At 53.9% G+C, this 23,858-nt stretch overlaps 2 protein-coding genes across 3 annotated transcripts; both read left to right on the forward strand.

Moving 5' to 3' along the window:
- The first annotated feature begins 2,351 nt into the window (after positions 1-2,351).
- On the forward strand, positions 2,352-6,731 carry MRPL52 (mitochondrial ribosomal protein L52). 2 transcript variants are annotated; one of them, XM_047736375.1, is made up of 5 exons: positions 2,352-2,436; positions 2,544-2,601; positions 2,705-2,772; positions 5,756-5,827; positions 6,174-6,283. In XM_047736375.1, the coding sequence occupies exons 1-5, from the start codon at positions 2,409-2,411 to the stop codon at positions 6,281-6,283; spliced, it is 336 nt and encodes a 111-aa protein (XP_047592331.1). In that variant the 5' UTR covers positions 2,352-2,408. The 2 variants fall into 2 exon arrangements, with proteins under 2 accessions (XP_047592331.1, XP_047592330.1); XM_047736374.1 differs by having other exon boundaries at positions 2,354-2,436; positions 5,756-5,820; positions 6,174-6,731.
- A 1,532-nt stretch (positions 6,732-8,263) lies between these two features.
- On the forward strand, positions 8,264-18,582 carry MMP14 (matrix metallopeptidase 14). Its single transcript, XM_047736362.1, has 10 exons — positions 8,264-8,646; positions 12,622-12,770; positions 12,960-13,082; positions 13,464-13,771; positions 14,267-14,428; positions 14,770-14,930; positions 15,108-15,246; positions 15,379-15,529; positions 16,007-16,122; positions 16,470-18,582. Exons 1-10 carry the CDS (start codon positions 8,542-8,544, stop codon positions 16,802-16,804), a joined length of 1,749 nt encoding a protein of 582 aa, XP_047592318.1. The 5' UTR covers positions 8,264-8,541; the 3' UTR covers positions 16,805-18,582.
- The last annotated feature ends 5,276 nt before the right edge of the window (positions 18,583-23,858 follow it).

Consider the following 23,858-nt stretch of genomic DNA (forward strand, 5'->3'; position numbering starts at 1 on the left):
TTTTTAATGTTTTCAGAAATGTGATATGTTAAGGGTTTTTTAATGAAGAAATTAAGAATAAACGAATTCCCCAAGACAAATAATGATTTAAAAAGAGGGAAGGAATCACAGATCTGGGTTTACTATGTACTAATACAGCATAGTCCCACCTTATCCACAGAGGATACTTTCCAAGAACCCCAGGGGATGTCTGAAATCGTGGATGGTACCAAACTCCATATATATTATGGGTGTTTTTTTTCCTATACAGACATACCTATGATAAAGTTTAATTTATCAATTAGGCACAGTAGGAGATTAACAACAATAATTAAAAATTACAACAATACACTGTACTAAAAGTTATGTGAATGTGGTCTCTCTCAAAATATCTTATTGTACTGGGACACCTGGGTGGTGTAGTCAGTTAAGCATCCTACTTTTGGTTTCTACTCAGGTCCTGATCTCAGGGTGGTAAGAATGAGACCAGTGTCTAGCTCTGTGCTCAGCACAGAGTCTGTTTGGGATTATCTCTCCTCCTCCCTCTGCCCCTCACACTTGTGCTTTTTCTCTCTCTCAAATAAATAAATAAATAAATCCTTAAAAATATATCTTATTGGACTGTATTCATCTTTCTTTTGTAGATGATAAGATGAAGAGAAGTGAATGATTTAGGCATTGGAACTTAGCGTTAGACTACTATTGGCCTTCCCATGATTTGTCAGAATGACTGGGGCGCCTGGGTGGCTCAGTGGGTTAAGCCTCTGCCTTCCACTCAGGTCATGATCCCAGGCTCCTCGGATGGAGTCCTGCTACAGGCTCTCAGCTCAGCAGGGAGCCTGCTTCCCCCTCTCTCTCTGCCTGCCTCTCTGCCTACTTGTGATCTCTTTCTGTCAAATAAATAAATAAAATCTTAAAAAAAAAAAAATCATCTGCTTCCACAGGGCAATTGAATGTGGATAACTAAACCCGTGGAAAGCCAAACCATGGTTAAGGGGGGGAACTTCTCTACCTGCCTCACAGGTGGCTGCACGGATTATTCAATTTCTTTTTTTAATTTTATTTATTCATTTGACAGACAAAGATCACAAGTAGGCAGAGAGGCAGGCAGAGAAAGGAGGAAGCAGGCTCCCCGATGAGCAGAGAACCCGATGCAGGACTCCATCCCAGGAGCCTGGGGTCATGATCTGAGGCTTATCCCACTGAGCCACCCAGGTGACCTGCACAGATTATTCTAGATAATATGTGGTGTTAGCCCTTACAAAGATAAAATCAGATCTTGGCTTCAAGACCTCTTCCTCAAGAAAGCCTTCTTTAATGGGCTTCTCCAGATCAAGTTTCCATTATAGCTACAAAGGAGTACTTTCCTTCCCAACACTCATCCTGAAAGAGGATGACTCCTCCCATTTTGGCCTCAGACTTCCTAGTTGGGTTCTTCTTTCCAGCTCCACTCTGGGCTCAGATGGAAGACCCTGAGGGCAAAGCCACCTATTAGGGGAAGGAAATGACCCCTCAAGAAATAAGGACTGTCCTGAGCCAGCAAGATCCCACTTGTGAATGACTCTAAGACAAGAATTTATTTGACCTTCACTGCCCACCTGCATCTATTCACCCACCTTTGCCCCTCATCTTCCTTATATAAATCCCAAAGTATTTTTGGCACTTTGGAGACAGTCTCTGAGACACTAGTTTGCTGTCTTCCCAGTGTTGGCCTCACACTGAAATGAATTCCTTTCTTATTTCACCACTAGTTTTTCAGCCTTTGGATTTTGTCAGTGGCAAGTGGCTGAACCTAGTCTGTTTGGGATCCCTGCGGCCAGGTGCTCTTGCACCCCTGTGCACCCTCTACAATCTCAGCGGTACTATTACAGTAATGTGTGTGATTATTTTTGTCTTCTCTCTCTAGACCCGGAGCTCTTATCAGAATAGTGATGACATCTGTTTTGCTCTCCACAGAATCCCCTGCACCTAATAAAATGCTTGTCACATATAAGCTCTTCAATTTTGTTGAATAAATAAGGACTGAAACCCAGATTTTCTTATTCATTCTAGATTTGACTCTTAGGCTCAGAAAAACGTTACAGTGATGAGGAAGAAGGCAGAATGAGGTACATACTCCTCTAAGACAAAGATATATATTCCGAAGGACTAGATATCGCTGCGCAGAGGTGGCTGGAGCAGTTCCAAATGGTTCAGTCTAGGACACGACTTCCACACAGGATGTAATCATTACTGGCGATTCACACGCAGACCAATCACTCTGCCCCCCAAAACCCCGGTCGCAGTTCTGTCCTCTTTTCCGTACAGTGCCCCAAGATGGCGGGGCCCGTGATTGAATCCCAGATTCAAGATGGCGGCTTCCGACTTCCCCTGCAGCGTCGCGCGTAGCCACCGACGCCACGCCTACTTCCGACACCGCGGCCTCCAGTATGGCTGGTTTAGGTTCTCTGATATTGAGTAAGTGGGTGTGGGGTCGGTGGGCTCGGGAGCCCGCTGGGGCAGTTCTAGGACCCCTGAAATGACTCCATGGCCTCTGCTCCAATTCTGCTCTGTTTTTCCTGCAGGTATCCGGAGGCTGCACAGCAGTGTGGCGGCTCAGGCCGGTAGCCAGTGGCGACTCCAGTGAGTGCCGGTCTAGTGCGGGTCTGGGCGGCTACTGGGGCGCGGGGTACTGCGAAGCCGGAAGCTGGGCCGAATCCTCACCCGACTATTTTTCTCCACCCAGGCAGGGCCTGGCTGCCAACCCCTCCGGCTACGGGCCCCTTACGGAGCTCCCAGACTGGTCTTACGCGGGTGAGCGCTGACCTGACAGTTAACTCAGTTTCTCCCAGAGGAGATGCCCATAGACGGAGCGAGGCCGGGGTAGGGGGGGGAGGAGAAGGGGGTCGAGGTGGGCATGTGTTTGAGTGGCCAACATACTGAACTTTGGGGTTTTTTTAATTTTTATTATTTAAAAAAATTTTTTTTCAATTTATTTGACAGAGAGAGTGAGAGAAGGAACACAAGCAGGGGGAGTGGGAGAGGGAGAAGCAGGGTCCCCAAAGAGCAGGGAACCCCATGCGGGGCTCAGTCTCAGAGGAGTCTGGATCATGACCTGAGCCCAAGGCAGATGTTTAAGGACTGAGCCACCCAGGCCCCCCTGTCCTGAACTTTATATTTGGAGTTGGGGGAAGGAGCCCAGTTGTTTGTTTTGTAAATTAAACTACGCCTATGTAAAGTAAAGCTAGCTCAGGATCTTGTGAGGATGAGCAGAAGATAATTCTAATTTGGGACGCCCCGGTGGAGGGAGTGATAAGATTTTTATATTTCTCGTGGTGGAATGATTTTTAAAAAGTTAGAAAGACTCAACATTCAGTGTGGTGAGTACATTGTTGAAAATTTGGTACCAAATGCAAGGTGAGCTCTTTGAAAACTTGCCTAAATGAACATCGCAGAGAGAGGGGTTAGAAGGGTGAGGATTGAGAATGAAGAGCACCCTTCAGAAGTTTCTTCTCTTTACTTGGGGCGGAGGGAGGGGAAGGAAAAGGAAAGAAAGAAAATATAGCTATTACTCCTAGAAGAGAGGGATGGATCTTAGAAAAGTTGAAGCCACTCCCCACACCCAATATGGGACTCCAGTTTACAGGTGGGAAAATTGAGGCCTTAGAGTTCCTGTGATCACACACCTAGGTGTGTGTGATCGCAAAGCAAGGACTAGAACGGGGTAGGGGCGAGGCCCTCTTCTACAGCACAGAGACCTGGATACTCATACCCTATTGGGTTCTTTAGGAGTATGATCCCAAGAAGGATGGTAAAGATTTTTTCCCCTTGCTACTTACTGCAGGAAACCCAGTGTCTCCTAAAAGTAGTATGGAATATTGGAAAGACTTGAATTGATTCTTATTTAAGATTTCTCTACTTGCTGATACTGTGGTCTTGGACATGTTACTTAATTGTACCTCTCCGTTTCCACAAAACTTTTGGGCAGAGTTTTCACTGTTTCTTACTTTGTAGAAAGTAAGTGTCCTTTTTTTTCTTCTTCATTATAAACGACTTAAGGTCAGATACTATGTTTTTCACCAAGTCAGCAGATATTTGTAGAATTTGTGTGATATGCTTGTATGTCTGCACTATACTACAGTGAAACCTAGGGACATAATCTGTAAAAGTCTAGCTGGGAAAACAGCATGGACATTTTAGAAAATAATGGGGGTGCCTTGGTGGCTCAGTCAGTTAAGCGTCTCCCTTTGGCTCAGGTCATGTGTCAGGGACCTGGAATTGAGTCCCATATTGGGCTCCCTGTTCAGTGGGGAGTCAGCTTCTCCCTCTGCCCCTCCCCCCACTGATGCTGTCTCTCTGTCAAATGAATAAAATCTTAAAAAATAATAATACTCCAGTGTTCCACACCTTTCCAAAAGAATTTGAGATAGCCAAATAAGGCAAAAAAAAAAAAAAAAAAAAAGTACAATAAATGTCCCAAGGCAACTAGATGAATATTAAATCACTGGTAGGCACTTTTTTTTTTTTAAAGATTTATTTACTTGACAGAGATCACAAGTAGGCAGAGAGGCAGGCAGAGAGAGAGGGGAAAGCAGGCTTCCCGCTGAGCAGGGAGCCCGATGCAGGGCTCGATCCCAGAACCCTGGGATCATGACCTGAGCCGAAGACAGAGGCTTTAACCCATTGAGCCACCCAGGTGCCCCACTGGTAGGCACTTTTTAAAAAGGTTTTATGGGGGCACCTGGGTGGCTCAGTGGGTTAAAGCCTCTGCCTTCCGCTCAGGTCATGATCCCAGGGTCCTGGGATCGAGCCCTGCATCGGGCTCTCTGCTCTGCAGGGAGCCTGCTTCCTCCTCTCTCTCTCTGCCTACCTGCGATCTCTCTCTGTCAAATAAATAAAATCTTTAAAAAATAAAAAGGTTTTATGTATTTATTTAAGAGAAAGAGGGAGCAAGCCAGAAAGACCGCAGGCAGTGGGAGGGGCAGAGGGAGAGGGTAAAGCAGACTTCCTGCTGAGCAGGGAGGCTGATGAGGTGAGTTCCATCCAGGGACTCCAGGTTTATGACCGGAGCCGAAGGCAGATACTTAATCAACGGAGCCGCCCAGGCGCCCTGACAGGCACTTCTTTCAGGAGAGAGCTCACAGAGTTAAAGAGGTCTGAGGAGGATTTCTGGGCAGATAGGGTTTTAGGGGGGCCTAAGTACGAGAACTGGGCTGAAAGGAAAGGAAAAGAGAGCATTTCATTGAGGAGTGAGATGGAATTTAGCAAAGACTCACGATGAGTAGAACAGTGATCAGACTGCCTGAGTAAGGGGTTTCTAAAGATAAAACAGGAGAGGGGCGCCTTGGTGGCTCAGTCGGTTAAGCATCAGACTCTTTATTTTGGCTTAGGTCATGATCACAGTTGAGATCTTGAGACTGAGTCCCAAACTGAGCCCCAGGTCGGGCTCTGCACTCAGCAGGGAGTCTGCTTGAGAGTCTCTCCCTCTGCCCCTCCCCCTGCCCACCCTCTCAAATAAAAACTTGGGGGTGTGAGATAAGAGATTCAGCCCTACAAAGGATCATTCCAAGATAACGAGGGGTAAGTGAAATAGAGTAGGACTATGCCTTAGAGTTTATTCTTGGCATGCCTTACCCTTGACACTGAGGGACGGGTTTTTGGAGAATGAAGCCACCCCGGGTATGAAATGGGAGAGAGGAACTAGCGACTGTTTCTTCCCTTGTTCCTATCCCATTGCCTTCACAGGGTGCTGCCAGCCATCTCTAATACCTATCTTTTTCTTCACTTCCATCTATAGATGGCCGCCCCGCACCTCCAATGAGAGGCCAACTTCGAAGAAAAGCCCAAAGGGAGAAGTTTGCAGTGAGTGGCTAGAGCCCAGTCAGGGCAACCTGTGTGTACTGGGAGGGAAAAAATGAACATTTTAATATGGCTTGAGCTGTGCTGACACCTAAGCTCACATGTGGCCCCTTCACCAGCGTTTTAACAGCTGGGAGAAGGAAGAGAGTGGGGCACTCCCAGGGCGGGAAACAGTAGTAGCCGTTCTGCTACTCATTTTGCCTCCTCCGCTTCCCATTCCAGGACCCAGTCCCCTTCCCCAGTCAGCAGTGTCATTTTCCAGCTGAAACCTCCAGCTTTGATCTGTGAGTGAAAGGATATATGGTGCAGAGCTCCAGCCCCAGATGTTATCCACCCTGTTTTCCTGTCTGTTTCAGAGACGAGTTGTACTGCTGTCACAGGAAATGGATGCTGGATTACAGGCATGGCAGCTCAGGCAGCAGGAGAAGTTGCAGGAAGAAGAAAGGAAGCAGAAAAATGCTCTTAAACCCAAAGGGGCTCTCCTGCAGAACCCACGACCAAATCAATAAAAAGCAGTTCCTGTCTCCCTTTCCCGGCCTCTCTCTGGCTTTCTTCTTTATCACCTACATGCCTCATCCCAGCCAGAAGAGAGAGCCTTCACGTTCCCCATCTGTCTTCAGAGCACGAGAGCGTGGACACCGGGAAGAACCGCCTGTAAGATCACTGCCTGGAGGAGCTGGCCTAGTGCCCTCATCCCTGGCTCCATTCCAGTTCAGTGGAATCTTGCTCTGGGATCCTTGCTCGCCTTTGCAGGCCATAGGACTGGCCCAACTGAGAACAGCAGCTGCTCTCCGTACATGAAAATGGGGCAGTAGTTCTCCTGGTTTTAGCTCGGCACTCAGGCCTTTAACGGCCTATACACAGCTCAGACTGCATGTAGTTACTCATTTAATAAATGTTCTGATGAAAAAGGCTTTCTGGCTGAGGTCCATTTCTTGGCAAGCAACTGGTGTCACTTTTCCTAAACTTCAGATAGATGGCCCAAGAGGCTACCCCCACTGGGAAGGCTGACATGGGAAGAACCAGACTTGGGTGTTGCAGGTCTGAAGAGTAGGATCTTGAGGTTTCTGTGGTTCTGGCTGAATTCCAGAGCCTGGTCAGAGAGAGATCTATACCTCTCCACCCCAATTTGTGTAGGGGAGCCCTGGAGGTGCTCAGCCCCCAATCAGTCATTGTGGCATAGGTATCCAATATCCATGTGTACCTCCCACAAACCCATAAGCTGCCCAGGACGCAGGGAAACCTTTCCTGTTACTGATCATGGCTTCTGGGAGAAAGGGGCCTTTGCTCCCATTACAATACAGAGCACTTTCTTTCCATTTTTCTGCCACAAACTTGTAATAGTTCCAGATCTCTAGCATTGCTGGAGCTTCTTACCTGACCTCAATTCTTTCCAGCCTCCTTTATTCCTTGCTTGGCTTTCCCTCCCTTCTTTCCCCTACTACCTCCTTCCTCTCTCGCTGACCAATGCAATTCTGGGATCTTAGATTTCGCTGATGGTCGAGTTTTCTGTCTCCCACACTTTCCTGCTTCTGTTGGGCGGCTTTTCCAGATCTAGCTCTCAGCCTCTTATCTGTCTCTTCCTACTGTCAGCTTCAGCTCTCCCTCCCCCTTCCCTGCATACCTCCACCTTTTGTTCTCTGTTTAGTCAGTCCATGAACATTTTACTCCTCAAGGAATTGCCTTTTTTCACTGTAGAGGGGAAAACCAAACCCCAAAGTCCAAACTCCCAGTCTCTCTTGTCTAACAGTTTCCCTGAACTTGATTTGCCTTTCCCCACATTCCATGGCCTTGCACCTAACTTCCTCCCAAGCCAGTATAAGGAGTAGTCGGATTGTAAATGTTGGTGTTTAAGGGATGGCATTTGTCTTTTCTGTAAGGACGGGACCAGTGTGGCTGTGGAGTTGGTCGGTCGATAGTTGGGTTTTGTTACTATTTGCATCTTTGGGGCAGGATAAGGATGGAGGTGGTTGTCAAGAACAAGGGGCAAATGTTTCAGTTTGGTTGAGCCACAGGTCCCAGCAGACAATCTCCAACCCAGGTGTGGTGGACATGAAGACCACCACCAGCATCCCAGACTCTCAACTTGTCCGCCTGGGACACTAAGCCTCCCAGTACTTCCCACTCTGAGGTGAGACAAACGCTGAATACCAGGGGAATCAAGCCACCTAAAATATGCTTAGGGGGAGAAAGTCTCCCACATCCCGTCCCCTAGGTCCCCCCCTACACACACACACAGACCCCCATCCTTAGCTGTGGCCTCAACCCCTGCAGATGGCAGCCTCCGCCACAAAAAGGCAACTTAGGGTGGGTTTTTTGTTGTTGTTGCTTTTTTCTTTTTCTTTCTTTTTTTTTTTTTTTTTTTAACCCGACTCTTGGCTGTAATTGGATTCAGGCTGAAACAACCACGTCCGCACCGGGAAAGGAGGGCATTGGGGCGGGGGCGGAGAGGCTGTGGGAGAAGGGAGGGACCAGAGGAGTGAGAGAGGACTCGCGATGCAGTTCGCAGACTAAGCAGAAGAAAGATCAAAAAACGGGAAAGGGGACGAACAAACAGGCACTTTCAAGAACAATCCCCCCATCTCCAAGCGGACAGCGCTCTAGGAATCCAAATTCAGTGCCCACCGAAGACAAAGGCGCCCCAAGGGAGTGGCGGCGCGACCCCAGGGCTTGGGGCCCCCGCCGCGGAGCCTGCACGGCTGGCTGCCGGGACGGTCACGGACCATGTCTCCTGCCCCACGGCCCACCGGCAGTCTGCTGCTCCCCCTGCTCACGCTCGCCACCGCGTTCGCCTCCCTCAGCTCGGCCCAGAGCAGCTTCAGCCCCGAAGTAAGTGAGCTTCCCCGGCCCTGCCGGGAGTCGCACCCTCCGGGGAGGCGAGCCGGGGGTCTCCAAAGGGACAGGCTCCTCCTTGGAGAGCAGCAAGCTCGGGGGTTCGGCCGCTCCGGGCAGCAGCAACCCCCTCCTTTTGCTTTCCCTCCTCATCTCCAAACTTCCAAGTCGATCCAACTTCTGTCTTCCCCAACCAGTCCCCCCACCCCCACCCGCCGCCACCGACTTTCTTTCCCAGTTCTTTCCTGGGAAGAGCCTTACAGCTGGGGCCCACCGTCCCCGGTCCCCCGGGGCTCTGAGCTCAGCTGCAGAACCAGGAGGGAGACTGGTAAATACTTTGACTCCGCTCAGTCCTTGCGCTGCCCTGCTTTCTTGTCCTATGTGCCAGTCCGTTGTTTCTTCAACTTTCCAGCCCTCCAGCGCTCTCCCGCCCGCACCCGCCGGCCGGGGAGGCTCTGTGGACCGCGCCGCGGCTCCCGGGCGGTCCCGGCCCTCCGCGGGTGCAGCCGCCACCAGGTGGGGTCGGGGCTAGACCCGCCGAGCGGTCCCGTCCCCCGCCCCACTCCGCCTCCCCTTGCGGACCCCTCTGTGTCGCGGCCCGGAGCCCTGGCGTCGAAGGTCGCGCAGGGCTGGCGCCCCGGCCGCCTTTCCGTACAGACAAAGCTTTCCTTGTGAACCGGGGGTTCGGCAGGGAGGCCGCCTCCTCCCTCTGTCCCCCTCACCACCCCAAACCTCCCACCCCACCCCACCCCACCCCCCGCCAGTGGCGCCTTTAGGCTCTTCTAGTTGCCTTTGTTAATTGCTTTTTTGTTAATTTTGTTAATTGCTTTTCTGTGCAGGAAGACTGAAGGCATCGCACTGGGGAGTGGGGAGAGGGCCGGGCCCAGGGCACCCGCACACGTCTCAGGCGCCCCCCCAACCCATTCCCCGACGCTGGCCCACCCGCCTGGGAGGAAGCCGCGTGGGAGTTGTCTAGGGAGGTTTTTCCTCTCTTTCTTGCTCTCTCTCTCTCTTATTTTGGGGTGAAGGTGGGAGACGAATTTGATCAGCTTCTTATTTTGGGCCATCTCAACCCACTCAGCCCGGCAGGGCCTGGGTGCGGTTGGGAGGGGCCGGGAAGGGCCGCAGAAGGGGGAGGGGATCTGGACTTGGCTTCCTCCTCCTCCGTCCTGGCCCCAGACCCACCCCCGGAGGAAACATCTCCAGAAAGAACACACTCTCTCTGTCCCGAAGGGATCTGAGGCTAAAAAGCAAAGTGTGGCCCTAGGAGTGGGGGTGACCAGGGAGAGTACAGCTCTGACCTGGGGCTAAGCCTGACAGGGCCCTGCAGGAGGAGTCATCCTCACCCCTGGCCTGGAGTCTTCATCGCAGGCCTGCAAGGAAAGCTCCTAACAAAAGAAGCCTGGGCATCAGGGGGCTGCCCACTGCCAACCTTGCCTGCCCTGCCCTCCCTCCCCTGCCCCACAAGGCCCCCTAGGGGAGGGGCAGCAGCCCTGGCTCTGTTCTAAGTGGGTCATGGGCAGTCCCAGTGCCAGAACCACCATTTGCTTCTGGGCCACGGAGGGGTGGGAGGCAGAGGGAGGGAGGAGCAAGCTCAGAGGCTCTCATCCAGGACCTGCTGGAGTTTGCCAGCATTTCCCCCAACCCACCCAGCTTCTCCAGGACTTCTAGGCCAGAGGTGGGAGGGGTTCTCTGGACCTCCCCCCTCTCGGGGAATACCTCCAGACCACTCAGTTTTCAAGACAAAGCCAGCCAACTGAGTTTTTGGACCTAACGTAGTTGCTCCCTCTCCAGGCCAGTCTAGAGGGCGAGCTGGGGTGGCCAGGCCTCAGGCAGCCGGGTTCCTCCCACCAGGCCTCCAGAGTCCTGCACCAGCTCCAGGACATCCCTCTCCTCCTTGTAGCCCCTTCTGGCACTTGGCCCTTCCCCCACCCAGCCGCAGACACAAGAGTCCTCTCTTCTGTGGTTCCTACCTCACCTCCTAGTCTTCTCTGTGGTTCTTGCTTTGCTCAGAGCCTAGGCCTGGGAGGAGAGGGATGGGGGCACTTCCTTTCCAGGCCTCGAGGCTCTCTTGAATGCAGGGAAGTCCCTTTCTTGCCTAAGTCTCCATTTTTCTCTATCGTGTATGGGGTGGACTTTGTGGGTGGGAATATTTAGACCTGCCTACTTTCTCAAGAGGGATTTATCCCAGAGCTCCTGGATGTGGATTCTCCTCACCTCTCTGCCACCCTCCATTCTGTTATTCAGCCCTAAGAGAATTCCCCTCAGTTTCCTTCCCTGAGGCTTGAGGAGGCCTGACTTAAGTCCTCCTGACTTCCAGCTCCAGGAGCAAGCCACTCCCATCCTTCTCCAAAGCTGAAGCAGCCGCTCCCTCACCAGGGGTCAGAAGCCTGGGGTGTGTGTGTACACCACAGGTGAGGCGAAGGGCAAAGGGAATTTCCCGCATACTTGGGCACAGGCCACAGCAGGCCTCCCGCGGGCACTAGCTGTGGCATCAGCCAGCACAGGCCAGGGCACGACCACAGCTCCTGGGGAGATCAACCAGGTTCTCTAGCACCCTGCTCTCCTCCCCTGTGGTCTCCCAGAGGTTAAACTTGGCTCCCTCCTCTACCCCTGAGGAGGGGCTCTCAGAGGCGGGTGGTGCTAAGGTCGCTCTGACCAGGCCTGTTGGCTGGGGAAAAGCTAGGTTGTTTACATCTTGGGCCCTAACTCCCATCAGCCTTAGGGGATCACTTCCCAGAACCCTGTTGCAATTCTTGCCCCACAGGCACATGTCCCCAGTCAGCTGCTCCTGAATCACCCCCAGCCCCAATGCAGGCGCACTGCTCCGCCAGCAGGGCCTGGGCCTAGAGGTGAAGGGCGTCAGGAAGATCCATTGTGACAACCTGGGACGGGGGTTGTGGCACCCAGCAGCAGCCTCTACCCGCTCTGCACTCCAGACTTCCATCCTAAGCAACCTGCAGGCCCCCTCCGAACTCCTAAGGAAGGCAAAGCTGGAGCAGGGACCAACGTAGTATCTCCATCAGAGAATCCGAGCGTTTTCATATCCCATATATAACTTGGCTCGCTTTACTTTTCAGGCTTTAGGAAAATTCTCCATTGTTCTTACAATAAAGGCTGGATTTTTTTCCCCAACAGGGTTTTGTATTTTGTGTGCCTTTCAATCGAACACCGAAAACCTAACTTTATGTTAAAGCAATATGCCAACCTTTATCTTATGAACAATTCACAATATACCTCAAGTACAATGCTGCCACCGAGTCTCTACCATGACCCCCATCTCCCACTCCCTCTCCTGAGAACCTCAAATGGGTCTTTGGGTCCCAAGCCCTAGGTCAGATGCTTGGATGGGGACAGTGGCAGGATCCCAGCTCTGTGGCTGGGTCCCAGCCCCACCACCTCCAAAGGTCCCAGCGTCCTATCTCAGCAGCCAGCCTCAGCCCTAGCTCCTGCTCTGCTTCCTCCTTTCTAAAAAGATGTCCGCTGTGAGGGTCCTAGAGGCATGGCATTCCTGTCCCAAGAGGGTCTCATACAGGACCCAAAAGAGAGCCCCCCTCAGCCTCCCTGCCTCCATCCACCATGGGCACAATCCACTCACAGGTAGGAACGTGCTATATTTACAAGAATACTGACACAGAGAAGAAAAGTGCTGGAAGGAATCAGCTCTGAGAAGCTATCCTAGGACTCAGTTAAGCCATCTGGGCTCCCATTCTCAAGAGTTACAGCCAAAGTCCGGAGCCATGGCTCCCCACCCCTGTTTGAGCCCACAGCCCCGAGAGGACAAGTCATACTGGGGCCTGGGCCAGAGTGCAGGTCCAGCCTGGGAACTCCTCCAGCCCCACTGCCAGAACCAGGCTGGGAGCTCGTTGCCCTTTTCTCCTAAGCCAAGGGTGCATGCCAGATAGCAGGGGGAGGCAGAGGCTCCCCTTGGGCCAAGTGGAGATGCTCTAAGCCACACTCTTCTCCCTGTAGGCCTGGCTGCAACAGTATGGCTACCTGCCCCCCGGGGACCTGCGCACACACACACACCGCTCACCCCAGTCCTTCTCAGCTGCCATCGCTGCCATGCAAAGGTTCTACGGTCTGCGTGTGACGGGCAAGGCTGATGCGGACACCATGAAGTAAGTGCCAGACCCTGGTGGGAATCCTGCATGGCACCCACCTCCCAGTGACAACACTGAGCACAGAGATCTTGCTACCTATGCGCTCGACTCCTGCCCTCTCCCCTTCTCCACACTGACCCTAAGCCAGGCACTCCCCCTCTCCTCAGAAGACCTTTCTCTTTAATGGCCACAATTCTCAAACCCCAGGGCCATGAGGCGTCCCCGCTGTGGCGTTCCAGATAAGTTTGGGGCCGAGATCAAGGCCAATGTTCGAAGGAAGCGCTATGCTATCCAGGGCCTCAAATGGCAGCATAATGAGATCACTTTCTGGTGAGTCCAACAGGCAAGTTGCCTTCCTCAAAACATCAGGGTCTCCCTCCCTATCAGTTGTGCTCATAGACTCAGAGGCCTCCTATCCTACTCACCTCTGTCCCTGGGAAGCATCCCTGGGAGTGGGGAGAAACGTGGCTGTAATCCTGGAGGAAGGTGCAGCCTGTGGGGGGTGCGCCCCAGGGCCAGGAAGCTGAAGCCTGCGGGGGGTCTTGAGCCCTCACTTCTTGGTGCAGAGGCATCACGAGGCAGCAGGAAGAGCCGGGGCAGCAGAGGTAGCTGGGCGGTTCAATCAGACCTGGGCAAGTACAGGGAAGGAGAATTGTATTCGTTGTGATGCTAACACGCTCCCCTCCTCCCCTCCACGTGGCTGGACCTCAGCATCCAGAATTACACGCCCAAGGTAGGTGAGTATGCCACATTCGAGGCCATTCGCAAGGCATTCCGCGTGTGGGAGAGCGCCACACCACTTCGATTCCGAGAAGTGCCCTATGCCTATATCCGCGAGGGCCATGAGAAGCAAGCAGACATCATGATCTTCTTCGCTGAGGGTTTCCATGGTGACAGCACACCTTTCGATGGCGAGGGTGGCTTCCTGGCCCATGCCTATTTCCCGGGCCCCAACATCGGAGGGGACACCCACTTTGACTCTGCTGAGCCCTGGACTGTCAGGAATGAGGATCTGAATGGTGAGCAAAGTAGCCCTGGGACTCATTTATTCTGGGGAGAGTCAACGATCATTTGGGGGAGTGTTTATCCTGCCTCCTCCCAAAACCTCAAACCCCCAAGTCTCTGGACTACAGAGAGATCTCCTAATCTGACTTCCAGTGAAAGCAGGATTCTTATTTTGCTCCATTTACATCTGGTCCCTTTCTCACCCAATAACTGACTTCCCAGTTAAAGACTTCCCACTTTCCAGGCAAATGTCACCTCTAGCTCCTGGCAGAACCTGGGGCCCAGACGGGACCTCAGCTTCCCTTAATACATGTCTCCCTGGGATTGGGATCTGTCCCCAGAGCACCCTCTCATCTCTGCCCGGAATAGATTGCTGACTGGCTTCATGGCTTTTTGGGTGGAAAACGTGACAGGCAGGCTCAGGTGTGAAAACCAAGCCTCTGGTGGGAAAGCAGGGCTTCTGAGGTAAGGGACCCAGGCTACCCTCATAATCATTGCTATCCCTCCAGGGAATGACATCTTTCTGGTGGCTGTGCACGAGCTGGGCCATGCCCTGGGCCTTGAGCACTCCAATGATCCTTCAGCCATCATGGCGCCCTTTTACCAGTGGATGGACACAGAGAACTTTGTGCTGCCCGATGACGACCGCCGGGGCATCCAGCAACTTTACGGTGAGTAATCTATGCCCACATCTCTCTGCTCCTCCTCTGCTCTTCCTCTCTGACCTCTGCATCCCTTCCTTTCCCCCATGCCCTACGATCTACCCCCAACCCCCCTTGACCCTGCCTCCACCCACCACCTACTCTCACTTTCTTTTTTTTACATTATCTCTCCTACATGTTTAATTCTTCTCCCACTTTTGATGCCACCTTTTCTGTCCTTTCCCACCTGATTGCTTCAGCCTCCCCCATAGGGCCATCCACACCTTCCAAGGGGATTGTCTACCCATATACTTGTTCTTTCTGCCCCTCTGCCACAAAGTCTGAAGTGACTCTCATGTTCTCTACGCCAGGGAGTCAGTCAGGGTCCCCCACCAAGATGCCGCCGCAACCCAGGACGACCTCCAGGCCCTCTGTCCCCGATAAGCCCAAAAACCCCACCTATGGGCCCAACATCTGTGATGGTAACTTCGACACTGTGGCTGTGCTCCGAGGGGAGATGTTTGTCTTCAAGGTAAGAGGAAGAAGTGGGCCAGTATGGGGGACAGGAGGGCTCCAAGCCCAGCAGGCTGGGTGGAAACAGCAGTAGGAGGACTAAGAACTAGAACTGAGACAATGGGAAGCTTTGGGGACCAAGCCAGAGGACTCCCTGTAAGACAAAACGTACCATCCCCACCTCGACACCTTTTAGGAGCGCTGGTTCTGGAGGGTGAGGAATAACCAAGTGATGGATGGATACCCCATGCCCATCGGCCAGTTCTGGCGGGGCCTGCCCGCATCCATCAACACTGCCTATGAGAGGAAGGATGGCAAGTTTGTCTTCTTCAAAGGTAACTGGGCATTCTGCCCTAGTTCTCCAGGTGTGCGGAGAGTCTCCCTGGAGGACTGGATTCCACTTGACTCCTCCAAAGACACAAGCGCCCGAGGGGAACCCTGATCCTGCCCTTCCCTCTCCCCACCAGGAGACAAGCACTGGGTGTTTGACGAAGCTTCCCTGGAACCTGGCTACCCCAAGCATATCAAGGAGCTGGGCCGAGGACTGCCTACTGACAAAATTGACGCCGCTCTCTTCTGGATGCCCAATGGAAAGACCTACTTCTTCCGGGGAAACAAGTGAGACCTCAGCCCCTTGACCCCAGGCCTCCCTCCTCAGATGCCACCACCGATTCCCTCAGTTCGGGAGAAAGACCCACCTCTCCCTGGGATGTTACACTGGAGAAGTTAGTTGCTGGCTGAGCCTCTGCCATTGCCTAGCAACAGACAGCCTCCATTAGGTGCTGAGTGAGTGGGAAGTGACCGGGTCACCATTTCAGACCTGGTCATTTGGCGCCTCCTGCCCCCAGCACGGTGCCTCCACCCCAGCAGCCGGGCACTGTCATTAAAGGCTACCAGTGGCTCCTTGCAGCCTGGGACCTCCCATCCACCCCCACCTTCCGCCACTTTCAGCCACAGGCCCTCATTACTCAAAACCCTTGTCCCGCACCCCGTCCGTCAGCACCCTTTGCTTTCTGGTGGGTTCAGTCTGGGCCCCGCTGCCCTCTGAGGACAGGCCCAGTGCCCTACTGCATCCCTTCCCCTCCTGTCTCCCAGGTACTACCGTTTCAATGAGGAGCTCAGGGCAGTGGACAGCGAGTACCCCAAAAACATCAAGGTCTGGGAAGGAATCCCCGAGTCTCCCAGAGGGTCATTCATGGGCAGCGATGAAGGTGAGGGGCAAGGGAGGTGTCCATCAGGGGAGGATGGGGTCAGTGGATTAAGGGAGAACGGGAGGAAAGCCGGACAGGACAGTATGGTGGGGAAAGCAGTGATGACAAGGGGGCTGGAAGCCTTGCCACATGCCAGGCTCTGAGCAAAGTGCTTTCTGCACGTCGGATCCCTGATCCCCAGCGCCCTACTAGCCTGGTACTAGAACTACCCCAGTTTACAGCTAAGGTGACTTGTGTTCACAGAGGGTAAGGGATTAACTCAGCCAGCTCGCATGGCTCACAGATTTCCCTCCCGCTCTTCTCCTCCCTGTGGGTCTTCCCTGCCACCTTTTTGCTGACCACTGCAGTCTTCACGTACTTCTACAAGGGGAACAAATACTGGAAATTCAACAACCAGAAGCTGAAAGTAGAGCCAGGCTACCCCAAGTCAGCCCTGCGGGACTGGATGGGCTGCCCCGCGTCAGGGGGCCGGCCGGACGAGGGAACGGAGGAGGAGACAGAGGTGATCATCATCGAGGTGGATGAAGAGGGCAGCGGGGCGGTGAGTGCGGCCGCCGTGGTGCTGCCTGTGCTGCTGCTGCTCCTGGTGCTGGCAGTGGGCCTCGCCGTCTTCTTCTTCAGACGCCATGGGACCCCGAAACGACTGCTCTATTGCCAGCGTTCCCTGCTGGACAAGGTCTGACCCCCACGGCCGCCCACCCACTCCTACCACGAGGACTTTGCCTCTGAAGGCCAGTGGCAGCAGGTGGTGGTGGGTGGGCTGCTCCACCTGTCCCAGGCCCTCTCCCTACCCTGCCCCCCACCTCCCTTGTTTTCCATCCCCTGACTGCCTCTCTCCACCTCAACCCTGGCATTGCTTCTTCCCTAGATGGAGTCCCCTGGGGGCTGAACACGGGCTGCCCCTTTCAGCCCCTGCTCCCCACCAGGGGCCTCTGTAGCTTGGTGTGTGCCCAGCCCCATCTGAATGTCTTGGCTCTGCACTTGAAGGCAGGACCCTCAGACCTCGCTGGCAAAGGTCAAATGGGGTCATCTGCTCCTTTTCCATTCCCTGATATAACTTTAACCTCTGAACTCTGACCTCAGGAGGCTCTGGGCACTCCAGCCCCACAAGCCCCCCCCGACCCGGTGCACCCCCATGGCAACCTCCTACCACTCTTTCTGGCTTAAAGGAATCTAATCTTGTTGAGAGGGGAGCCCTAAGAGAGTAGGAGTGGTGGGGGGGAAGGCCACACAGCCACCCTAAGACCTTGGGAGGGAACCTCAGAGTCAGTCCCCTCTGCAAAGATCTGCCTCTGCCCCACCTGGCCCCAAGGACGTCCCCAGGAGCCTGAGCCATTAAGGGGCTGTAAAAACCCTTGACGGCCCTACCCCCACAAATGCCTTACCCTCACAAATGTCAGCCTTGACTGGGGATGTCTGGGTTAGAGGAGTGGAGAGCACAGGCTGCAGCTCTCAGGGTAGGATGGCTGGGGCCAAGGAGAGGGACTGTCTGGACCCCTGGGGTGAGCCTGAAGGTGACAGAAGAAGAATCTCACTCAAATGCAGGCAGCTGGGATAGGGACCAAGGGGCAGAGCAGTCAGGGGGATAGGACAGGACCAAAAGGCTAACCAGGGAGGTGCAGTGGGAGTGGAGGGCCAGGGGATGGGGGGAAGGGGGCCAGGTGGGCCAGGCCAGCAGGGACTCCACCAGGTGGGCAGTGGTCCCCAGGGGAGGCCATGTTTTATTGGAGGTCTGAGGAAGGGCTGGAGAAGGGCACACCTACTCCACTTTGGTGCCCTTCCTCCAGCCAGCATACAAGTATGGGAAGGGTAGGGAGCCCAGAGAAAGGAGCAGAGATGACACACATCCAGGGACTGGTGACTCGGGACCTTCATGAGGGTGGCCACCTAGTTTGGGAGGTGACCAGGGGCTGACAGCACTCAGCAGCCTCAGCTGGCTTCAGTGAGGGGGCAGGGGCCTGGGTGGGTCTTGTCAGGTTAGCCCCTCACTGCCTGATACCCCCACCCCTCGTCCCTTCCTACCCATGTCCTGCCTCCTCTCCCCCACCCAGCCCGCCCATTCGAAGTCTCCTCTGGCCACCACAGGTGGTCATGGTACCTGGGACTTGAGAGAGTGAGACCCTGTGGGGACGAGGAGAGGAGAGGGATGTTAGGGGTGGGGGAGTTCTGGGGGGGTGGGGGTGTGTGGGATGAACGGTGCTGGCAGTTCGGCTAAATTTGTCTTGTTTGGGTTTTTTTTTTTTTTGTTTCGTTTAATGTATATTTTTATTATAATTATTATATATGAATTCCCTTCAAATCGTTCCTTTTTGTTAACAAGGGGCAGGGGAAGGGTGGGGGTGGGGGGTGCAGAGGCATCGGACCCCAGGAACCTGCAGGGCGGGGCTGGGTCAGTGCCCTCTAAGGACATTTTTGACCTTGTTCAACCTTTCCACAAAGAATAAATGGTGTTTCACATTCTTTGTGTGGCTGCCTTCTCTCAGAGAGGTGAATGGAAAGCATACCCATAACCTGTGTTTTCTGTGACCTGGGGTTTCGGTATTTTTCATAAAGGAATATGTTTATCCCTGGTGAACAGTGAGGGTTCAGGGCTATAGCTGGGAAGGAAGGCATACACACTCCGTGGAGGCAGGGAAGTGGTCCCCAGAGCCCAGGCGCTCTCTCCAACCCAGCCAAGAGGTTACCTTGGAGGCCCAGAGCAAGAGGAAGTGGTCAAGCTGAGGCCACATGGAAAATCTTCCTAAATTGCATTACCCTGTCCTGTGATCTGGCCGCAGACCCTCTGTTTCCTCAGACCTCTCTTTCTGCTGCTGGGGACTCCCTGGATGTCTTTGAACCCTTTAACCCAGCCCTGCGTGCATCTAAGCCTCTTCTAGGCCTAGGGGGCTCTGTCATAGGGGCAGAAGGAACACCCAGGAAGGCCAAACAGTTGTCCCATGGCCAGTGAGGAGCAGCCTCTCTCTGGCAAAACAGGAATCTCACCGGACTGCCCAGGAGAGGCAGGATGGTCAGGGCGGAAGGGGAGAATAACAAGGCTTTGTTTCTTCGAAACTGCTGCCCCAGACAGGGTTCCCAGGCTGTTGACCCACCCTTCCTCCGAAACCAGCCTGGAGGGAGGAATAGCTCAGCTGCTGAGTCAGCTCAGCTGAAGGGGAGCAGCCCTCTTTCTTCCTCCCCTTCCCTTCCTGCCTTAGCCCAGCCCTCCCTGGGCTCGAGCCCAGGCCCCCTCCACAGCCTTCCTCCACGAGCGCTGGCCCCACCTAGGCCAGCGGTTCTCTCCAGCTGCTCTTCAGGGCTGGCTGGTGTGATTGCTTTGGCAGAAGGGGTACCCCACCTCTCTGCCAGCCAGGAACCCTGACCCTGCGCCTGGCCTCCTCCACCTCTCCCGCCAACAGCTGTTTGGCACAGCCTATGTATCTCAGTGGATGTGGACACCTCCCTGCCACCCTCACTAGAGGGGATGGGGACCCAGGGAAGCTGGCATGGGAAAGTCAGGGGTTGTCTGAGGGGAGGGGAGGCAGGGGGCTGTGCGTGATGCAAGGAGCTCAAAGATGAGCTCATGGCCCCTTTGTGTTTTTGTGGCCCACATCTGGAGGCAATTACAGATGTTATCCAGTGGGAGTTCTGCAAAACACAGCTGGAGCCAGTGGAGGAGCCTGGGGAGGGGGGACTGCCAGAGGGAAGAGGAGGGGGAGCCTAGGGCTGCCACGGCTGGAGTGCGGTTTCCCCATCACGAGGAAATTGTTTGGCCCTGATTCTGGAATCACAAGATGCTCTCTGAAGCCAAGGGGGAGAGATGGGAATGGAGGACCAGAGACAAAGGGGGAAAGAGGCAGAAGAGGCTTCCCGAGCAGGGAGAACTGTGGGGTGGAGGACCGCAAGGTCCCGTGCTTCTGACATGCCCTGGGCCTCAGGGGTCCAGCCTAGGGAGGCCACCCAGAGACACTGGGAGGTGCCTTGCTGATCGCACAGGGTCAGGCGGGGTGAGGGGAGAATAGAGGTCCCTGTGGCTCCCGAGAGACCTGAAAATGCTGCTTTTACTGGCCCTACCCCGCTCTGTCCATTGGGCCTGACCCAGTTTCTAAGGTTCCAAGTTCCTGTATTCGAAAGCAGCACATGGAGCTAGAGCAGCCGGGGAGAGCCAAGGGGAATCTGCGAGTAGGTTTGGGCAGAACCCAGGGACACGGCCTCAAAGGAGCCTGCAGCAGGGGCAAGCGCTGAGCAGAGGCAGTGCTCTGCCCCCCATGGCACCCCACACGTCTGAGCCCTTCCCCAGGGATCCTGCCACCAGCTGGGCCCACACCTCCAAGGCTGCCAGCCAGGTGCTGGGTCAGCGACATGAGAAGCGAGGATCAAAGAACGAGCCGGGCCTTCTAGAGAAGGGAGGACTGAGCAGGGTGACCCCTCACGCAAAAACCTGGCCAGCCCTGCTGGAACTCCACTGTCCCTCCCCTGGGGCCCCCTTCTCCGGACACTGACAGATTTCCTAGTCCTCTTTCCCCTCCGTACTCCCACTTCCCTTTCCAGCCAAAGGGAGGTGGTAAAAAAAAAAAAAACCAACATTGGCCCAGTTCCTCATGACACCCAATGACACGGGCACGATTACTGCCCCTGTTTTACAGGTTTGGAAACTGAGGCCCAAATAAGACTTCTTTAAGGTTGTAGCTCCTTAATCCAAAATGAAAACCCAGGTCTGTATGATTATTTTTTTTCCCTGTGCGGGTAGATTCTGCCCTTGTCTTTGGGTGTCTTTTCCAATGTGGCCCCTGCCTGGCTGGGGGTGTGTGGTGGTCTGTGTTCTGGGGATCTGACAGCCCACGAGTATTTGCTTCTTACTCCATGAGGCAGCAACAGCATGGGGCATAGAAATGCAGCAGGAGAAGGGCTCTTCCTCAGAAACCCACTTTGCCTGCAGTCACCTCCTTTTTGGGGGACAGGAACAGGTCCCCCTCTGAGGGAAAGAAGGAAGAAGCAGGAAGGACTCAGAATCCAGAAGGACTGAGTGGCACCAGTGGTCGCAGCTAGGGGAAGGATGGGGGGGGCGGGGAATGGCTGTGCAAGGGCCTAGGAGGACAGTTCCCGTTCCCTGAGGCTCCAAGGAAACCCCAGTCAAGGCTAATCCATTGTCCTGATGTCCCTGTACTCCCTTCTCACCCACCTCCCAAATCTGAATTCACTTTCTTTAGGAGACCAGGGGCTACACACTTAACCTGGGGTTTCAGCCTTCATCCCTCAGACAGTCTTGGAAGACTGGGGAGACCCAGTGGCGGTCTTCAAGGGGGCTGGGCAATTGGGGCCTGGAGAGGAGGCAGGCCTGACTGGCCAGAAGCCACCTTCCAAATGAGCTCACACACATACTTTCCACGCTGGCCCAGGGCCGAAGGCTGAGCGCCTTCCAGGCCAGCCTTCCCCAGCCAGGCCCAGCCCCCTCTGTCCTCCACTGTCCCCCACCAATCCTGGAACCAGAGGCTTCACAGCAGGATCAGGCACCCCAAAGAGGGCTACTGCCACACCCCAAGGTTGCAGCTTCCCCTGCTTCCATGCTGAGGCAGCACCTTACCCTCCAGAAGGGTACCTTATTTCCCCAATGGGCCCTTTGTGGTTTAGAGGAGGAGGAGACCAGTTTCCTGTCCCCACAGACCCACACCTGGGTGGGGAGGACCAATAGAGGGCACAGAAGAGGTGTCCACACATAGTGAATTGGCGGAAGGACTTCCTTTGAGTGCCTAAAGTAGCTCATTGACTCAGGGACCAGACCAGGTCTGGGAGCTGCCTCATCATGGGTCACTTCCTACTCACACACTTCACTTCCCAATAGGGACACTTCCCTGATTTGGGGCAGGATGGGGTCTGGGTGGGGCAAGGCCAGGATGACCACAAGAGAGGGGAAAAGACCGGTGCCTCCAAGGGCCTAGCGGATTCACACACACGCGACAAGCTCCAGCTCATTCTGATCCAGCCTGTGGTCAAAGACGTCACCCTTCGCTTAGCTTCCAGAGACTTGGAGCACCAGGCCAGAGAGCAAAATCAATTCCCAAATATGCTCTCCTTGGCCACTCAGCATCTGGCTCTGCGCTAGGATCGTGGCTGCCCTGACGGTATATTCTGGATCCAATAATAATATCTTCCTGAGGCTCTGTGCATTTGTGTATTCACATTCACTGTGTGTTCATGTATGGCAGACAGTTCATCCGAGTTTGGATCCCAAAAACATGGCCACTTGCAAGCAGCTCACACAGCCCGCCACAGCCCTGCAAGGCACTGATGGGATAGTTCTGTCAAGGAATGACTATGATTCATAATAATACTGACCCCACTGAGGCCACGGGACAAACACATTCTGTCCTCACTTCCTTACAAAGGAGTAGGCTGGTGCTAGGCACGCAGAAGCCCCTTAATGAAAGTTTGTTGACTTAAAGGGGCGCCTGGGTGGCTCGGTCATTTCAGCAGCTGCCTTCAGCTCAGGTCATGATCCCAGAGTCCTGGGACTGAGTCCCTGCTCAGCAGGAAGCTTGCTTCTCCCTCTGCCTCTGCCCCCCCGCTCCCCCTGCTCCTGCTCTCAATCTCACTCTCTCTGACAAAGAAATAAATAACATCTTTTAAAAAGGGGAAAAAAAGTTTGTTGACTTAAATTGCCAGTGAAAACTGTGAATTACACAAGCCAACAGCTGTAGCTACAAATGTGTAAATACTGTACATGTATGTACACAAGTGTTATGTATATGTAAGGTCAAAAGATCATCAAGGGCACCTGGGTGGCTCAGTGGGTTAAAACCTCTGCCTTCAGCTCAGGTCATGATCTCAGGGTCCTGGGATCGGGCCCCACATCGGGCTCTCTGCCCACTTGTGATCTCTGTCAAATAAATGAATAAAATCTTAAAAAAAAAAATCATCAAGCTGTAGGTTTTACTACACTTCATGAGCTTGACTGTCTATTCCAGCTCAATCTTTTTTTTTTCCTAAAGATTTTATTCATTTATTTGACAGACAGAGATCACAAGTAGGCAGAGAGGCAGACAGAGAGAGAGAGGGGGAACCAGGCTCCCTGCTGAGCAGAGAGCCGGATGAGGGGCTCGATTCCAGAACCCTTAGATCATGACCCGAACTGACGACAGAGGCTCAACCCACTGAGCCACCCAGGTGCCCCTATTCCACCTCAATCTTAAAAGTTTAAAAAAAAAGAGAGAGAGAGAGAGAGAAATATATCAATGTCATGGATTCCATAACTCCTAAGCAACTACTTTGTCCCTATGGTTTCCCCATGTGTCCTCCACAGCCTGCCCTTAATCTAGGAGTGATCAATATTGGGTTGTATTAACCCAGAGCTTCTGGAAATACCAATCCTACAGACTGCACCCTCAGGCCAGCCTGCTCCCAGATCCTGACCTAGGGGGCCCACACCCAGGTCTCTCCTCCTGACACCTCTCTAAGCTCCATGCCAGTTGCCCCCAAAATCTCTTCTCCACTTTACCGGCCCGTGCTCCGGAGCTCCCCACCCCTTGCCTGCACAAAACGCCATCTAAATTCTGGGTGAAGGAAAACTGGACAACGGGCCCAGAAGAACACCCACCCCAGTCTCCGGCTGGCCACACCCCCACACCCCCTCTGCGACAGAGGCCAGCCGTGCAGAGTTTGCGGGACGATTGCGCCCCCTTGTGCTGGGTGTTGGCACTGCACTCCAAGCCTGAGCGAGGCAGGGGCCAAGACAGCCCCCCAACAAAGGCCACTGGCCAGCC

This window comes from Lutra lutra, chromosome 7, assembly GCF_902655055.1.
Source record: "Lutra lutra chromosome 7, mLutLut1.2, whole genome shotgun sequence".
In the NCBI taxonomy this organism is placed as follows: domain Eukaryota; kingdom Metazoa; phylum Chordata; class Mammalia; order Carnivora; family Mustelidae; genus Lutra; species Lutra lutra.

Coding starts and splice junctions, on each gene's coding strand:
- MRPL52 (XM_047736374.1), top strand. CDS start 2,409: ATGGCTGGTTTAGGTTCTCTGATATTGA. Junction 2,437..2,543: donor TTTAGGTTCTCTGATATTGA/GTAAGTGGGTGT, acceptor TTTTTCCTGCAG/GTATCCGGAGGCTGCACAGC. Junction 2,773..5,755: donor CCCAGACTGGTCTTACGCGG/GTGAGCGCTGAC, acceptor TTCCATCTATAG/ATGGCCGCCCCGCACCTCCA.
- MMP14 (XM_047736362.1), top strand. CDS start 8,542: ATGTCTCCTGCCCCACGGCCCACCGGCAGTCTGCTGCTCCCCCTGCTC. Junction 13,083..13,463: donor CATAATGAGATCACTTTCTG/GTGAGTCCAACA, acceptor GCTGGACCTCAG/CATCCAGAATTACACGCCCA. Junction 15,247..15,378: donor CAAGTTTGTCTTCTTCAAAG/GTAACTGGGCAT, acceptor TCTCCCCACCAG/GAGACAAGCACTGGGTGTTT.